Genomic DNA, 18,850 nt, shown 5'->3' on the forward strand with positions numbered 1-18,850 from the left:
TTATACATGAGACCATCAAAGACTAGACATGTTATCAGAGAATGTTCAAAGTCATTACTATTAATGCCCCTTTAAGTGGCCATATACTATGAGATATTTTATTTGAATCAATGTTTTTCACAATCAATTTAGCATTTGGCATTTTAGATCAAAAAATTGGATGGCAATGTTCTTCATTCATTGACATTCAGCTGGGAGAGCTCCCAAAAAGCCACCAGCCAATGGGAGCACTAACTAAACAGTTTGTTACAAAATGTCATGTAAGGGCTTCCATTGGCTGGCAGCTGTTAGAGAGTGCCACCAGTTGGATGTGGGCTCTGCTGGTCAATGGGTACACCATAGGACTCAAGTAAATGCAATAGTACACAAAGCCAAAAAATGGGCCCCTGTGTAGAATTGACTTGGTACCCCCCCCCCCCTCCCCTTTCCCAAAGATCCCATCGTCTTCTAGGGCACACTGTACACACAACACGATCTTAAGTCTAAGACTGACTAATTTGAAGCTACAAAACTTAATATTTTCCACCCCCACCAGAGCTCAAAAAGTAGATTATCAAAGAGAAGATGACTAAATAATAATACACAAGAAGCTAAGAAATACAACAAAAACACAACATTGTTTTATTTTAATGTAAATTAGATCAGCACTGGACAAGAATCAATTTTCTATTCATTGCTATACTTTTTTTTCTTTTTAAGGAACCAAATTTTAAAAAATAAAGTAAAGAAAATGAAAAAGAAAAATCAGAGACTACCTAAGTTCAAGCGTTACCACCCATCCACAGAGTAACAGACTCACATATAAATAAGTACTTACTCGCCATATATACAAACTCCTGTTAAATTAAGCATAAATAAATATATACAAACTTAACATTATATCCCTCCCGCTTGCAAATCTAGTTTTTCTTAACTCAGATATCCAATTTCATTCACAGGTGAAATGAGGTTGGCAGAGATGTGTGAAATGGAAGTGGATTACTAAACAGAAGTATTTTTAAAGACTGGCGTAACCCCTTTTTGCACATTTAGCACATTTTTAAGTGCAACAATCTTTTTGCCCCCTTCCCCGCCCATCAGCATCGAAATTCTTAATCTATCGTATAAGCCATCTTTTTTTTCACATCAGATGTATATCAAATCAATTAAAATAAAGAGCACATTCTCTCGATCTTAGAATTTTATGGTGTTGACACAATATACATGGCACAGCCTTTATAATAAAAACAGGTTTCAAGAATGCAAATGATAAAAAGTTTTACATCACAGAGTAGAAAATCAAATAAAAAAAAACATTGTACATAAAAACATTATAGTCGGGACAGTAAATATAAAGCTCCCTGCTATGGAATGAAATTCATATTATCCACTATTATTTTCAGTGCTGCATGTTATTTAAAAAAGGCATTGTAAGGGTCCAACACAGACAAAACATTTTTGTATTGAAAAGATTTTTCTTTTCTTCACTGGAATTATATGCAATCATAAACAGTGTTAATAAAACAGGAATCAAGGTTTGGATATGCAAAACACAATTTAAAAAATTGACCAGGTATTGGCAATACGAAGGCTCAATATTTCCAGAAAAAAAAAACACGTGGATTAAATTTACCTATCTCATACTTGCATGGATTTTGTATATTTGCCTGGGTTTATTCCAAGTTCATTTCTAAGTGCTTCGGTCGGAAGAAAAGTCGCAAAACAGGTACATAATCAAACGGACACTTCTATGCTAAATGACCTTGGGCGAGGACTGGTATGAACAAATCTATGTACTCCTGAAAGCGCTGCATAAAAGGCGCCATATAAATACAAGAAATAAATATTTTCTAGATTTTAAATGAAAAGGTAAAGTAAAACATCTAATGGCCCGCCAAAGCCACCGCATTGGCAAAACACTTAATTTAGTCATTATGATTGTATCATCCACATGTGCAAATGTATTTTGTGAATTAGGCAGAAAGGGACAAATTTAAAATAATATTTTACAGAAACAAAAGGGAAAAATACTGTAAAGTCATTATACCAGAGGATTAATTCACAAAGCTAACGCACCAGAATAGGGAAAACTTTTTTTTTTTTTTTTTTTTTTTTTTTTATAATTTGTTGTTTATTTGTTATTTTGAAATTTTACAGATAAAAAATAAAAATTCTTTGAGGGGTAAAAAGTTTGCAGATTGAGCCTATGGCTGTAAAATATTGAGAATTATTATATTTATATTACTATTTGGGGAACAGGAAAAACATTATTTTGACAGTGCTATCTGTGCATTTTTTTCTTTATTTCTCTACATTTTCTTTTTTTTCTTTTATGCGTATATTTATGAGCATGATCTTTGTGTGTGCTCTGAACTTTAGAAATCAGAGTAGTTGTTGATGGCATCCCACTAACACAAACTGGAAAGTTAAAAAAATGAATATATATATTTATATAATTTTGAGAATTTTTCCCTACAATTTGCAGAGAAAACATGAATTATCTGAGGGAGCAAATATAATGTTACTCATACAGGACAATTGGCAATAAAACTTATTCTGAAAGTACACATATATCAGTAATGGCCACCACATCCCTGCATGCCATGGCTTCCTGCAGCAAGGACAATTGGCCAGACAGCATACAACCAATCCCAGGTCCCCAGGTGCTCTCCATAACGTCCTTTTATTTTTGAATCAAAGCTGAGTACATCAAGGAATTAATAAAAAGCTTCTTTTTCTTACATAATTTTCCCAGACTGTTCCGTTATTGTTCCAGAAGTGGGTTACTATAAAGTGTTCTTAAAAATGAAGGGGATACAAAGGAAGTCGTTGACAGAGATTTTTGCACCCGAATGCTGGATGTCCATGGGTTGCATCACAGGCGCAGTCTGATATATATTTGTAATTCTCCAAAGCCAGTTCAATATTTTTCTTTTTTTTCCGTGTTGTTGTTTTTACGTTAAAGCTAAAATGTAAGATGTTATAGTAGGTCCAGCTTTCATTTCCGGTGCTTTTCTTCCTTGTCACTGTTTTTACTACCCGGTCCCTCCCCGGATGTGTGCCTGTTGGAGCTGTTATTCAAAAACATTTTGTCCATCCCCTTCAGGGCCTCGGTAAGGTAGTTTTGAAGGGCTGTGAGGGCCGCACAGATAGCCGGGGAGCCAAAGCCGTGGGTGATGAGGCTAAAGTGAGTTAAACAGCTCTGGATTCCCGGTTCTAGGATTGGGCTAGGTCGACTGTTGCCTATGGGCGTTCTGTCCTGGGCCAGAAGGTCTGTGAACTCTTTACAAAGTTGCCTGGAGGGGAAAGCAAACACAAGTTAGGAGATCAGCATCCCTTTCAAATCAATAAGTCAAGAAAAAAAAACATGTATCCCTTTCATTCAAATGAGTAACAATTTTTAAAAAGTGGACCTTTAATAAAAACGTAAAACCATGTTTTTGGTGTTCTGGTAATCATAAATCATTATTAAAAAAACATCTAAAATAATGCTGTGTGCTCCCATTTGTCATGGGAATTCGGTCAGTTGATCTTTGGTGAAGAACTCACTCTCTTGGTCAATTCCTCACTTGGTCACTTGACCAAATGCCCAGGTTTTGATCTTCAGCACTGGAAGCAAAATATTTAGTTTTGGATAAAAAAGGAAATCGTTAAAATCAGCTCTTTTTTAAATTTTGTTTTATTTGTGAGGACTGTAAAATTTTAGATTTCCAATCACTTTCTGTGAAAAAAGTTACTAGGTCAAATTTAGATTTGATGTAAATTTCAAAGAGTCGCCTAATTTATCCAGATACTTTCAAAAAGTTTTTTTTTTTTCTATTTTACATGCTATAAAACAAATTTTGGAACAGCAAACATTACTAATATAATAAATAAAAGAAATAAAATAATAATTATAAAAAAAAGTTTAAAAAAAAGTTGGCAGTGTTAAAAATCAAATGCTCTGTAAATGCAAATTCCCAACTCCATGCCGATCAATATATCTAATTATTCTACTAGGTTAAAGGTGTTATAGGATAATTGTAGCCCTTCCTGACCTGTCAATCACCCCACCAAAAACTGAAAGGAAACTTTGAATTTGGAAAGTAAATGGCAAAAAGTCAAGCATTAGCCATCTACAAAGTCAGCAGTAAGAGATCTGCAACTTATTAAAGGTCTGGGCCGCTCCTATCTCCTGACCTCGGAAAATGAGACAATGAAATTCAAATCACATTAAGCAAAACATGTGTTAGAAATGGAGTAAATGTTTTTCTCTGCTGCTTGTGCCCCTCGGTTAAAGCAGAGACAAAATTACCGGCGTTATTCAAGGCGAGTCGATCTCCCCTTTGGAAACCGGAATTACAGTCTGGCACAATAAAATCCTATCTACCAATTCTGTATTGCCAACATAGTTACGCTACCCACATTGGTTTCAGAGTAATGTCCATGCAAAAAAAATCTAATTAGTCCTTTTGCAATTCTGCACATCAATAAATGATCACATACAGTTGTTAAAGTCAGGGTTTACATGATATCAGACGAAAATTGCCTCCTAGCGGATTGCCATGCTCATAGAGACTGCCTTTTAGACAGTCAAGCCTTTAGAGACTGCCTTGTATACTGCTATACTCCAAGAGACTGCCTTGAATACCGTCATGTTCCAAGGAAAACTTGTTGACTACAATCTGTAACAGAAGTGCCGTGTTCCCAGAGACTACCGTGTACTGCTACGTTTCTAGAGACTGCCTTAAAGACAGCCAAGCTTTTAGAGACACTGCCACAGAAACTACCTTGTAGTTTGTCCAATAGACTTGTTTGTAGACCACAATCTCTAAAAGACTGCCTTATACTCAGAATACATTATTAGGCTGCCTTGCCCCAGGGGGATGCTTTGTTGCCCGCTATTTCTACTTTGTAGCCTTCAATGCTCCAAATTTTTTTTTTTCTTAAACATGGTAGGCTTAAAGGCAACAGCCCTGGGTGGCTTACCAGAGACTGCCATGCTTTCAAACAACTCCTTTTTTCACCCACCATCCTCAAAGACTGACTTGTAGATCAAGCTCCCAGGGACTGACTTTTAGACTGGGATGTTCTTAGAAATGGCCGTGTAGATTGCTATGTTCCAAGAGATTGCCTTGTGTCCCACCATCTATCCAGAGACTGACCTGTGGACTAACATGTTCAAAGAGACTGCCATGATAACTAGGGACTGCATTGTACTCAGAGGCTGCCATAGATTGTCTTGTTTATTGCCATGCTTTTAAAGAATGCCTTGCAGAATTTTTGCTGGACAATTTGCTTCCAAAGAGACACATGGCATGGATATGAAATCTGTCTAATGCAATTTTAAGAAGATACTAAGAACATCAGATACGTTACATCAATGATTTTCCATTTCCTTACTATGCAGCTGCAGTAATTTTACCTAACCTTGGCTTGTGATTTATTTTGTTCACAACAATATTTCTATATATTTCAAGAGCAACCAATCAGATATCTCCCTCTGTACATAATCTATATTCACATCAATCTGATTTTTTTTTTGTATAGTCCAATCATAGCTGCATCTATTCCATAATTACATCAACTGCAAATTTCTTTCCCCCATAAAATAAAAGTATTGTTTTCATGGTAGCACTTTACATTCACCATATATACTGCATGGATCTTCGTGTGCATAGATCTCAAAGATTGCTCAGTTGATGGCTGAGCTAAGCAGTCTTGCCCGTAAACCTAGGAACTTTATTTAAGAAAATTTCGAGAGAAGAAATTCTTCTCTAAGAACATGACACAGCTTGACATTACCGGGCCTGGAGCCCAGATTTTTCAATCCCAGTTTATAAATATAACATTTTTTTTAATTGCTAAAATGCTTTAGTGATGAAGAAGCAAATAATATATTGAATTTTGCACATCCTGCTTATCATATGCGCGGGAAGTCATTCTGTATCACATACATCACATTTTTGTGATCCAGCAACAGATCCTCAGCCATGAAGTCAATCAGAATTTTTTTTAATTGGCTAAATATTTTCCAGGTACATAAAATGTTTTTTAAAGTTGCACAATTCTGCAAAGACTGAGTAGAATTACTTTAATAAGCTAAAAGATTAGTTGGGCTTTATTTTAAAAGACCATCTCCAATGCAACGACTTTTTGCAAAAAGGGAAAAACAGCAGCAAACAATATTAAGGCTCGTTGATTGTACGTTACAGACATATATAACATTCAAGCCCCTTATGTTCAAGATGGCAATGTCTACATTGGGGATAAGCGATCCTAGTAGGGTAAATGCTAGTTTTCTTCTTGCACCTCAAAAAGATATATCTGCATATATGTACCTACTACCCACACATGTAGTTGTTTTCAATGATAACCCCCTAAGTATCTTTGCCCTGATCAGGAATCAGATGGTGAACAATGACAAGGGTCTGCTGATAAACTGATCTCTACCAAATTTGTTTTAGGGTCATATTACACTATTGATTTTGTTGGTGACTCTCCCTATTCCATTGAGGGTCAACTATTCATACAGCTTCTACCTCATTGGCTTAGTAAGCATGGCACACTATTGCTACAACATCATAATGGGCAAGATTTTCAAGCATTTGACCCGTGAGGGTAACTAAGCAAAATGTCTCCTGGTTAATAAGTGTCCACTAGAAACAGGATCACTTTTTCCAAATGGCCCATGCAAAGCATCCGCCTTATATTCTCACCCACAGATCCACCATTCCTTTAGAAGGTGCTTTGGTTCCTTTTACAGTAGCCTGATGGCGGGGGCTATACAACCCAAGGAATATTCAGTTCATCTTGGCAAACAATTCTTTATGCGTGGAATTCATGCAGATTTCATTATATCATTTGAATTTCTAAACCATACAACTCGTAATGTGTTCACCCGTGACAGACAAACACCATCCCTGATCCAAGCTACTCACTTTGTGGCCAGCAGCATGTTCTTTCTGGAGTGCAGATCAGTTGGGTCTGTGTGCTGTCGCTTCAAGTATTCTGATACCGCCTTGGCTGGAAATTCCGTTTCACAGATGTAACCGAAATCCCGGGCGAGATGGACAGCTTCACCTGCACAGAAAATACATACGTGATCAGGCCTGTTGGACTTGGTTGCATGTAAATATGGTTCACAAGGTCCTTAAGTAAGATTACAGGGGCAGCCAACAGCAATGGGATAAAACAGGCAAAAGAATAAAAAAAATAGATATTAATTTATTTTCCTGTATGTGAACACTTGTGATCAGTAAACCCAGTTGAAGACCCAAGGAAAGATGTGTAAAGGTTTCCAACAGAAGCCACTAGACATTCTATAGACCAAGTAACCTCCATACATCTCCTGCTAACATAAAAAATCTCATGTACGGAAGTGTAGAATTGTATGAGAATTCTTTAAAGCTTTCTAAACTCCAGGTTTCGTTTTTTTTCCCCCAAAACTATTATATTTAGAAAACATGGTTGTATTTGACACTCATTTACTGCCACCATTCCAAATGTTTGTAAATTGCCAAGCTTTCTAAACCTGGACAAATACAAAAGATGGCTAGACATTGGCCAGCTCTTAACAAATATGTCGACAGGAAGCTTACCGCACCTTGGAATTTGCCTAGCTGATGGCGAAAGTTCATAAATGAAACTGTGAAATGTTTTATAGTTCAATTCTATGATATAGTACAAAACAATCTGTGAAATGTACACACACCAAGGTTTGCCTTAGGGCCATATAATGACAATCTTGTTCATTGGTGCTGATTCTTTAGGAATTGGATCGCTATAAAAGCACTCGACTGTTCCTAAAGCTACTACCTAAATATTTTTCATAGGGCAGAATAGGCAAATACAAATAGAACCCAGAAGAGACACACATCGGAAATATTTTCATTGGAATTCCAACACAAAAGAATCCATTGGGAAGGTAAAATAACATAAGCCCAAAAGTTTTCTTTTTAATCTGTGTTCAATTGTATTACTTTGTATTGTTCTCTGAGCCCCTGCTAGATAAAGTTACCATATATGTTGATCACTGCTGCTTGTATAACCATTAGGTACTGATAGTCGTGCAATGTATACGTATTAAACAGGAAGAAACACGCCTTTTCTTTAAAAGGCAAATGGAAAGAAAAATATACTAATTAGGCATAATCCAATTCTAAATGGCATATTCTGTGTTGGATGTGCTATCAGATTTTTGGCCTAAAGCATCAAACTCTTTTTCAAACTTGCAGGAATGTGGCCCAGGCACACAAGAAAGCTGGGAAGTAGCTAGAGGTAGTATTCCAATAACAAAACCAGATGGAACAGTTACATAATGCCCTGGGTGACCACTACTTTAAAATACTAGTTGCCCCAGTACTAAAAAGTAGACAGAAAGTAGCTGGACGAGATCAACCAAGTAAGGGTTGCAGACTTGCTGTAATCTGCAGTTGCACCTCCTGCTCAACCGCACTCCAAACAGCAAACATTCATTTGTATTGGAGTGGTTGGGAACCCCTTTGTGCGTGTGTTTGCACGTAGTTGCAGAGGGGTTGCAGAACAGTTTCTGGAAGTGACATATTGCTTCTGGCCATGGGGTTGCTCTTCATCTTCTGGAAAAGAACCCAATCACAATGCATGCAAACACGATGACCTTCGGTGCGGTTTGCTGCTCCTGGGCACTTAACAGTTTGCTATCCACCTGGCAACAGCTAACCATGTGGTTTTTTCAACAAAAGCCAGAAAGAGGCCTACAAATGTTACATCTTACATCATTTTTTTTAGGAAGTATGTAGCAGATCAGGATAAAATAAATTAAAAATAAATCTTAAAAATATATTTATATTGTTGATTTACTAATTAAGTTTTCTAATCAATGATTATCTGCAGATAAAAAAAAAACAATCGTAGAAATAAAAATAAACGTAAACTTGTTGGCAGCAAAACTACAAAAAGGCAATAAACTTCCCCCATGTTTGTCTGGGTTAAAGATACAACAACCTACACAATTGTGCAGCCAAGTAATACCATGCAGTGCCCAGATACAAAACCGCACAGAGATCTCCCGCTCTAACAAATTTTCTGCAATTTTTTGCAAAGATATGAGACATTTAAACTCAAGGAAACAAATCACTGATTATTCAGCAACAACAGTGTGAAAAAAAGGAGTCTCATTCTGTTCTACAACATGACAACCTGGCCTCACTGTTTGACAGATTGGGGATGATTTAGGAGCAGAGTAGAGATCATTGGCTTAGCTATGGATGGGCAGAGTAATTTAAACAAAAATTATTATGTAGATTAATTGCCAAATATGAGTTGGTTTAAAAAGGTATTTTACATTTATTTTTTAAATTATATTATTTTATTATTAGTAATGTTATATTTATAAAAGTGTGTGTGTTTTACAAGTAATCAAGTTTAATTAGGAGTTCTCTGTTCTCTATGTTTTATTTGCTATTTATATACATTAAGTTGATTTTCATTTATATATTTATTATTATCAGTTTTTTTTTTGTAAAACTAATTTAAAGTATTGAGAATAGGAGGCCATTTTTGTCAACAGGTCCCAGATGTTTGCACCCTTAATCACCAAAAGCACACTTCAATTACCCCCATGTCTCCAATACATTGTTAAATTTGGGAAAAAATCCCCTGCTTTTAGCTAAAATTTCAAGACTCACAATTTCATTCTTCTTTTATTAAATATGATAAAGTTCACTCTAAAGGTCTAATCTAGGCACTGTGATTTCCTGTTTTAATCCCTACCATGTGATTGGGCATTCCATTTAAAACATTGTTTCACTGTATTCTTGAAACAAGGGGTTTTGCTCAATGAGAGAGAGCTCTGTAGTTGGAGGAGAGCTGGTCATGTGACGGATCACAGAACCGGGCTTTTCTTACAATTTTATTTCAGAGCACATTTCCAAAGCTCATTGCACATTTTTTTTCTTCTTTTTTCTTAAAGCAGTTTAATGGCCTCTTTAAGAAAAACTGAATAAATGCCCCCCCCCCCCCAAGCAGACATGCCATCCCCTTAGTAAATCACCCCTCAATGTCTTGTAGCTAGTTGTGCAATGGTTACCCCATGTCAGCTCAGCATGGTTAGATACACTGTCCAGAGCCCGGCAAATCTCACACCAGCCAGTTAATGTTTATGTGTTCTCCAGATATGAGCGTATGAACCGATAATTATACTAGTCCTTGCCAGTCACTAGAGACAGACAGATGACAGGTAATTACAGGCATTTACCTCGCATTACCACATGTCAGGCTGCCGGATTATCCCTGAACATACTGTAAGTGGATCATGATTAGTATAAATTGTCCTTGTATTCTAATTACATCTATATTTCCTATTTAGCCCGGCCGTAATTGTTCCTGTAGGGAGTGTCTGGTTACACGTAGATTGGAGCTGCTGTGTGGTTGATAGCAATCTCGAGGAAGAGAACAATCATCACGCTATATGTACATCGTGTGCGGCCACAAGCATGGAATATCAGATAAGGCTGTGAATACAGAACATCCCGGGAACAATAGAAGTTGGGGTTTCATTTTAAAGCTGACCTAGCATCACTTATTTAGCCTGATTTCCCCAAGACTGGAGAAGAAAGGCTATCATGGAAAAAGCTGGGTGATCCAGCAAACTTGGAATGGATCTGGTCCATAACTGAAAAATGATTTTTAAGAAAGCTATTTCAGGTATGCTGGACCACCCAGGCTGTCCCATGATGGTCTAACACAGAGGTCGGCAAACTCTGGCCTTTAGGCCAGATACGGCCTAGCCAGTAGTTTGTTCCGACCTAACGCCAATCCAGACCCGCAGCCATAAATGGCCTAGTGGATGAAAAAGAATGAGGACCTCTGGTATAACATCTCTAGTCTTGGAGATCTGTAATAAATCAGGGCCATTTCATGCTAAATACTTGGTTTGACTTTAAGCTAAATTCCAAACAAATATAAAAAACTAAATTTTAAACATCTTGCACAAACAATGTACATCATGGTAGTTCTATGGCCCAGTGAGTGGAAATGAGAGCTAGCACAAGTAGCCTTACACTGGCTTCCACTTGTTGAGTATGTAATCAGTGATTTTGTTCACCTTTTTCAAACTTCTTTCTACCACTGTTGTTTAAACTTTTTATATCAGCTATTCTCAACCAGGGTTCTATAGGACCCCAGGGTTCCTATACAAGTTATTAGGGGTTCTTTGACTGGTGGGTAATTGTCCTTTTATTTAATGGTGCCTTTCTAGTTCCAAGGCTAATACCACTTGGCTTAAGGACACCAATGATACTTTTAGCTGTGTGTAAGGGTAGCACTTTAACCTCCATTATAGGGGAGGCATCCTACTGGCCATCCACAAAGAGGCATTTTTCCCTATTGATCCCCAAGAGATCATGAGGGTTTCCCGAGAATCTTTGGGGTAATAAAAAGGCGGTTCTCCATAGAAGAGCCTGACAGGGCGCTGTAGTGGGCGAATTTATGAAGTACCCTGAGTCTCAAGCAGGTGTTCTAAGACCACCAGATTAGCAACCCTCTGAAGCATTATAATATCTTTTCTTTTGTTTTACAAAACTTCTTCACCATACTGCCATACTGCTAAGGAAATTGAACAGTATGGACTGGAGCACTACAGAACTTATATATGTAAAAGAACAAACAAAAAAGGATCAGGTAGGCTCACATCATTGTGATGGGTTGGGTCAAATAGAAAAAGTTGTAAGATTTCCCAAAAACATCTACACTGACCACTCACACAGCTGAACTCCATAACTTTTGATGCAATATATGAAGAATACATTGTTAGTAATAATACCAATTTATGACCTTGTTATAGTAAAACTTGTACAGAAATGAGAATTCTGCTAGATTATACCCACAAACATCTGACAGATGTAAGCAGGAATCAAGTGATTTAAATTGCTAAAAAAAATAGGATTGTGATCAAATGATTCAGATTTTGATGATGAGACTTTTCCCATTCCATGTCAGGTCTCAGAGACCAGATGTGATGGAAAATATCCCCAATGAGTAATAGAAAAAATGACAGGGGTTGTAATCAGTCCTTACTATAATTAATAAACATTGTTTTGGATCTTTCTTAAATCCTGACCCTTACCTTCCACCAGGGAGGTCAATAAAGTGACATTGGCAGCTTTGCGTCTTCCAGCTGGTAAATTCAATCCAATTTTTTCCAATCTTTCCCTCAAAGATCTTCCACCATTTTTTGATTTTGCTCTGGAAGAAGACAAAATGAGGATTTAGAATTCTGTAACAGTAATAAAATAGATTAATAGCTTCCAAGACCAAAAACCAAAAGATGCCATAGACATTGATATACGTTATTGTGTGCTGTAGAATTACTCCCATCATGTCGTGGGAAGTGGTAAAGGTAGTGACACCCGACAATCACCAATTTAACCTTTTAATCTTGTTTTGGAATGCTGGGAACTAAATTTGTGTTGGGGAAAGGATTTTCCCAAAAGCAAAGTTAGAGATTAACTTCAACTAGCAATAAAAATACCAAATACAGCAAAAACTACCTATTTGGTGACCCTCCCACTCATATTCCCAACTGTCCCCATCACTGTGCATTTGTTGACCCATCCACAACTTAGTGCTGTCACTCCTGCAGCAAGAATGGCAGCTCTGATTTAGTGATATCCCACTCCCCATTCTCCCTTAGCCAGTCACAAAATAAAAATGGGTGAATGGCCAAGGACAGACGTTGCATTACTGAACAGGAACCACCACTCCTACTGTCGGAGTGCCAAACGTACAGCATAACTGGACCTGTGTAATAACGCATCAGTACATAGATGTGTAGCTAATGTTGGCCACACATATTGGGGTTGATGTACTATAGAAATATAGACTTTATAGACTTTGCAAGGGATAGTTCACTTAGCTTAGTGAGCCAGCAAAGCTCTACTGCCTTAAAAAATCCATTCATATGCAAGCACAAGCATATTTTGAAGTTTTCTTGCACATGATTGAGTATTTATTGCAAAGAGGATTTTAACACAGCTAAGTAAACCAACCCTTGCAAATTGCTAATTTGCTTAGCTAAGTGAACAGCCTATATCTTTAGTAAATCAACTCCACTTTTTTGTTTTTTTTTTGTTTTTTTTTATTTGCTGGACCATTTGATCCAAATGCTGCAAACTGATTGATTGGACGTCTGAAACGATTGTTCACTGGAGCACAAATGGTAAATTCACCTACCTGATCATTTCAGAATCAATCGATTGTTCCATACACCCATTTTGAAAGTTCCCACCTTTTCTGAAAGACAAACACCGGACTTATTTGGGTTGATTTACTAAAGGAGTAGAAAATATTCACTTAGAGAAGGAGTAGAAACTATTCACACAGTGAATCTTGGCTGGGCATAGTAAATAAGGAAAAGCTGTGTTAACTATGAGTACCTATCATGAGCATGGTTAGTAAAACACAAATTTGTCATATTTACTGAGCTCAGTGAACATATATAGTCTCCACTCCTTCAGTAAATCAACCTTATTAACTTGTTCCCATTATTAATATTAGCAAACTAGGTGAATTTTCACCTTGCTAAGGATTTTTCACATAGATTAGTGAATGTGGTGAAAATTCATATTGAAAAGAATTATGTGTAGGGAAATCTAAAATTGCAGGATTTTCCCTTGCACATAATTAGGTGGCAAAGGTCACCAAAGCCTGATCTCATTTACTAAACTAAGTGAAACATCCCTTGAAAGCTTTGCTAAGTGAACAGTCCATATTCCTTTAGTAAATCAACCCCAATGTATCCAGTGTGAAGGTGAGCGCTGCTAACCGTCTCCTCCCCTGACCCCCAGACTCACCTCCTCAATACCCCTCCCAGCAGAGAGGCGTTCAGACACTCCGGAGGGGACAGGCGGCGCTGCACCTCCCCCACTGTCACTTTGTATTTGGACGTGGAGCTGAGCAAGGACAGGCGGCCCGGCACCGAACAGAACACTTCCCCGGCGTTCACCGTCACCCCTCCTAGGAAGCCATCCTTGTTCATCATCAGAGAGGTGACAGACTTCGGGGGCACAGGGACTGTGGAGACACAAGGGGACACAAAGGTTCAATGACCTGCTGCCATACACCGCATGGGATTCATATATAATACTATACACTAAAACATCTCAAAATCAATAGAGTCATGAGAAAGATCACTGGAAGACGATAATCGATAATTTAATACACAAGGATCAAAAATTAATCAATAGAAAGATTGAGGGATAGACAGGAGAATTACAAAGTCATTAGTAAGATAGAAAGTTATTGACCAACTGAAAAAGATAAACCGATACATCTTCCTCGCTTTGTAATAAAACATCTAAACGTGTTTAGGAGGATCGGTAGCTGCTACAGTGCACAATGGGAGAAGCAGGTTGTGTGATCTGAGGACTTGCTGTTGTCTCATCTGCCATGGGAAGCTGAGAACTAAGAAAGGGTTAAAGGTAGATTACAGCAAGCCAGTGTTGATACTGGTGTGACTCGCTTATACAATGGTGAAAGCAAGTTCATTATCCTAGACATTCAAATCATGAACATATATATAATGCAGGATATACATAATCCTTAATATACAATGTATATGATATATATATATTTTCAAAAAGAATATACAGGAGGGGGATGCACTTACAATCCCCCTGCAAGGTCCCACATTATCCTATAAAGTGAGCTTGTTGTTAACATATACAGCAGGCAACTGGGAACTACCAGACAATATAAATGCTGCCCACTGTGTACCTTAAAAACAGGCTCCCATCCCATCTGGGGGGTTCCGCAGTGGAGGGCAGCGAGTAGTTTGCTCGGGTTGTTGGTAATTATGGGCATAGTGTTCCCTGGGACGGCGGGAAATAGAAAAGAAATGGAGCATGGCAAACGCTCAGTGGGGGCAAAAACCACGCCATGCTTACACTAACCCTTTCACCACTGAATTGATAGTGCCCAGAGGTGGCAACAAACTGTGCCACCCCCAGTCTAATAAACCTCTGGATGCTGCAGGAGAATAGGAGGTGTAGGACTGCTACTGGCATTCTATTTCCAAAGGACAGATCTATTCACCCAATGTGTATGCTAGCCAAAGATTCTACATCTTTCTATCTGAAACTACCAGCGTGGCAAACTTATGGTGGTTAGGTAGTGGATTACAATATCCAATATCAGCCAACATAGAAAAAAACACAACCATAAATCCACATATTACATGCCCAAAAATAGGTGTCAGCTAGATTTCTATAGAATTACATTTGTTTTATTCTTATTATTATTATTTTTGAGATTTGCAGAAAATAAATAAATAGAGGAACACCAAGAGGAGGCAAATGACTTGTAATAAAAAAAGAACTATACAATTAATAATAATAAAAAAACATGTAATAGATAAAAAAGAAAGAAAAGGAAAGAATAGACAGAATGTACAATTATCAATATCTATAACATACTTATGTTTGTATTTATTTCTTTTTTTCTTTCTTGACCCCTTTCTATACTATAAATATATTTTACATAATCATTCTTTAAATTCCGTTTTTCTATGAGTATATTGTACATAAACTATTTTTTCTTTCTTTCTTGAAATGTTTCTATCAGCTGTCATCTATATATCATTCCATGAAATCACCTTCGTCTATTGGTGTAACTTCATATCATCTTTCATCTCTCTCTCTGCATTTTATTTTTCTCTTGTCCATATTGTGCATACAATTACTTTTCTTTTTCTTTCTTTTTTTTCTTCTTTCTTTCTTTCTTTCTTTCTTTCTTTCTTTCTTTCTTTCTTTCTTTCGTTCTTTTTCTTTTTTTATTCTTTTTTTTATAATTTTATCTTTCTTTCATCCTTTCTTTTATTCTTTCTTTCCCTTTTTCTTTTTATCCTTTTCTTTCCTTTCTCTTTCTCCCCCATCCATCCCCCGTGTGTCTCCATTGGAGGTGCAGTGCAGTCAGTAATGTAGACACATCAGGCATGGTAAATATTATGTTAATATCCCCCCTCCTCTCTCCATGTAATGACAGGCAGAGAATTCGGCCAATGATGTCTTTATGTCTCCTTGGAATCTAAATGTGTTAATGTAGCGGATCCTTCTCATTATTGCCTTATTGATTGCTCATTGACCAGCCCCTCCAAATCGTATTAACCCCCCTCCGCCAACACATATTAGCAGATCTTAAGTGCCCCTTTCATTATCTGCCCGGGATCTGCTGCTGCTAATGGTCCAGTTAGGGAAGAGGGGCCACGCTCCCTGACTATTGCATTAATAGCTCAAAGGGGGCTCATACAGAAAATTAGCCTTAAACGAGCTCTGGAGATCGCCAGATGAGAGAGCCATTCATCAGCCTGGCTGCCTTCCTCTACTGGGAGCAACTCATTTCCTCTAACTAAATGACTCCGTCAGCTAAGCTGTGATAGCAGGCCATAACAAGGGGGAATGATGCCGCTACCGCCTGCCTGCCCATGGATGGCGCTGACCTCCTTTTATAGCAGGCTGGTGATGCCATGGCATCCCCCAATCTGGTGATAATATCTCTTTGTGACTCCATGCCGGAGCTAACCTTTTTCCCTGACCGGTTGAGCTTTTGACAAAATTATTTTTGACTCCAAACATTTTTAAATTTGCCATCATCATAATCTTCATTAAAGTATGAATTGTATTTCTGCATTAAAACTTTTCTTTGGATGGTGTAACATAAAGTGGCCTCCAGTAAAGTAACCAAACTTTTTTACATGTAGTCATGTGATGACCGGGTCACTTTAAACGCACTATAAGCCACCTTCATTTCACCATCCCCACGGACTTCAATTTTATCAAATGGCAACATTTTGGATAAAAAAAAACTCCAATTTTGCTCATCCATACTGACTTTCATGCCAAGCCAATATATCTCTACTATAAATAATTCCCCTCACTCTCAAAGAAAAACAGTAACAGTACTGGAATGCTAACATTGGCTCATGACATCAATATTCCACTGGAGACAACCTTCAGGACCAGCTGATGACATCATCATTCAATGTTACTGCAAGTGATCTGTTACTGGCTCATAGTAATCACCTGATCATTCTACAAGATAATCCCTCCCACCAATGACATCACTCAAGTACTCAGCTACCCTGGACAGAGCCTCCTGCACTGATTGGCTTACATCACCCTATACATTATTATTGACCATTTCCCTGGTTTATGGGTGCCAAAGTTGAACTTAATTCCAAACATTAAAAAAAGTTTTATATATTTTAGGAATGCATGCACATTTTCCAATGTTCAATTCCTTTAAAACATGCTATGAGTAAAGAAAAAATACTAAAGTATTGTTTCCTCTGTACTTTCTTTTTTGACCTGACAACACACGTGTAATTTCAGCTCAGAATTCCTAAGAAAAAGAAGTCAGCCCTGACAATGGTAATACTGAAGAATTACAAAGCGTACAGCACCCCCCCCCCCACCCCCTTTGTAGAGGTCATAGCAAGTTATCAGCTTCTGGCAGGATCAAAAAGTTTTCTTTGCACTTATCTAATTGATGTAATCAAACATTTTCAGTGGTAAATGTAACAGAACAAAAGGCAGCGTCCATTGTTGGGGTTCACATATAGTTAAAGTAATAATAATGATGATGTATAAATAGTAAAGTGTGGTAATACGATATAATAAACACACTAAATACTAAAAACTAAATACCTTTGGGTAGTTACAAGCACAATAGAGACTGTTCACTTAGCTATGTGATTGGTCACTTAGTGATTATTGTAATAGAATCAGTAGAAAGATCAAGCACTGTTCAGTTCTATGGAAAGGGGGAGGATGAATGGGAGACACCGCACTGCGTACCCCTCCATAGGAAATGACAGTGGTTGACCCCCATCACTTAATATTACTATTATTTGATATTATTATTATTATTATTATTATTATTATTATTATTATTAATAAATAGGATTTATATATCGTCAACATATTATGCAGCGCTCTACATTAAATAGGGATTGCAAATGACAGACAGTGACAAGGGAGGAGGACTCTGCCCCGAAGAGCTTGCAATCTAGGAGGATTGTAAGCTCTTAGAGGACATTGGGCACCACTAGAAGTTGACCCAAGACAATCTCAATCATTCATCTCAGTTTTAGCACTAAGATTTCCCTGCCTTATAGAATAATAAAGTGTGACAACGTTGAAAACAAATAACGCCGCTGCACACAGCGTTGTCACAGAACGGATTAGCTGGTATAAAGCAAGAACAATGACAAAGTAGCAAAATACAAATCTCTACTCTACTTAAAGCTGCATTGCTTTCTAGTTTTGGTGTTTCATTTTAACACTTTTCTATGTAATTTGAGCTAAGTGAACATGAAATTTGTACAGTAGACAGTTTCTGCTTCTCCATACAAAGAACACACTCATGTAGGTGTCACTTGTCTGTCTCCATATCCATCACACATCATCATTGCCTCTTTTCCCCATTTCCTTATATCCTGTTTCTCTCTTTATAAAATAAATGAAGACTGAAGAGCGGGGAAAGTTATATTCCATGTGACGTGTTTTTTCCATTTCTTGTATGAAAGCAGCTTGAGCTTTCCCGTGTGCAGGCCATGTCTCTGGCAGCGTATGCTCTGAACTCCACTGACCCTGAAAATTCATGTATGTTCCCTGTCTATAATATAAGAAGGACTCCGACCAGACTGTGCAAGAAATGCCTCGTCTGACCTAAATTCTGCTGCTGTGCCATTGTGCAATGTAGGCCATGTACTTAGCAGCTCGATAATGTCGCTTTGTGACTTGGTAACACTCAGAAAATCATTACTTCGGTTGTTTTATAGATGATGAACACAAAGCTGACATCTACAGCCCATTATATACCGAACCTTTACTGCCCATTATATACCGAACCATTA

At 37.6% G+C, this 18,850-nt stretch overlaps 1 protein-coding gene across 4 annotated transcripts in view; it reads right to left on the reverse strand.

Moving 5' to 3' along the window:
- Window positions 1-598: 598 nt before the first annotated feature.
- TFAP2B (transcription factor AP-2 beta) overlaps window positions 599-18,850 on the reverse strand; it is a 33,744-nt gene continuing 15,492 nt past the window's right edge. For 2 of the 4 annotated variants that reach the window (XM_072407365.1, XM_072407366.1), the window contains exons 4-8: window positions 13,791-14,010; window positions 13,171-13,230; window positions 12,065-12,183; window positions 6,900-7,041; window positions 599-3,275 (exon numbers count right to left, since the gene is read on the reverse strand). In XM_072407365.1, coding sequence (XP_072263466.1) covers window positions 2,978-3,275; window positions 6,900-7,041; window positions 12,065-12,183; window positions 13,171-13,230; window positions 13,791-14,010 — 839 coding nt within the window. In that variant the 3' untranslated portion in view covers window positions 599-2,977. The remainder of the gene's footprint in view (window positions 3,276-6,899; window positions 7,042-12,064; window positions 12,184-13,170; window positions 13,231-13,790; window positions 14,011-18,850) is intronic. The other 2 variants (XM_072407367.1, XM_072407369.1) reach the window with 1 other exon arrangement.

Source organism: Pyxicephalus adspersus, chromosome 4 (assembly GCF_032062135.1).
Source record: "Pyxicephalus adspersus chromosome 4, UCB_Pads_2.0, whole genome shotgun sequence".
Classification (NCBI taxonomy): Eukaryota; Metazoa; Chordata; class Amphibia; order Anura; family Pyxicephalidae; genus Pyxicephalus; species Pyxicephalus adspersus.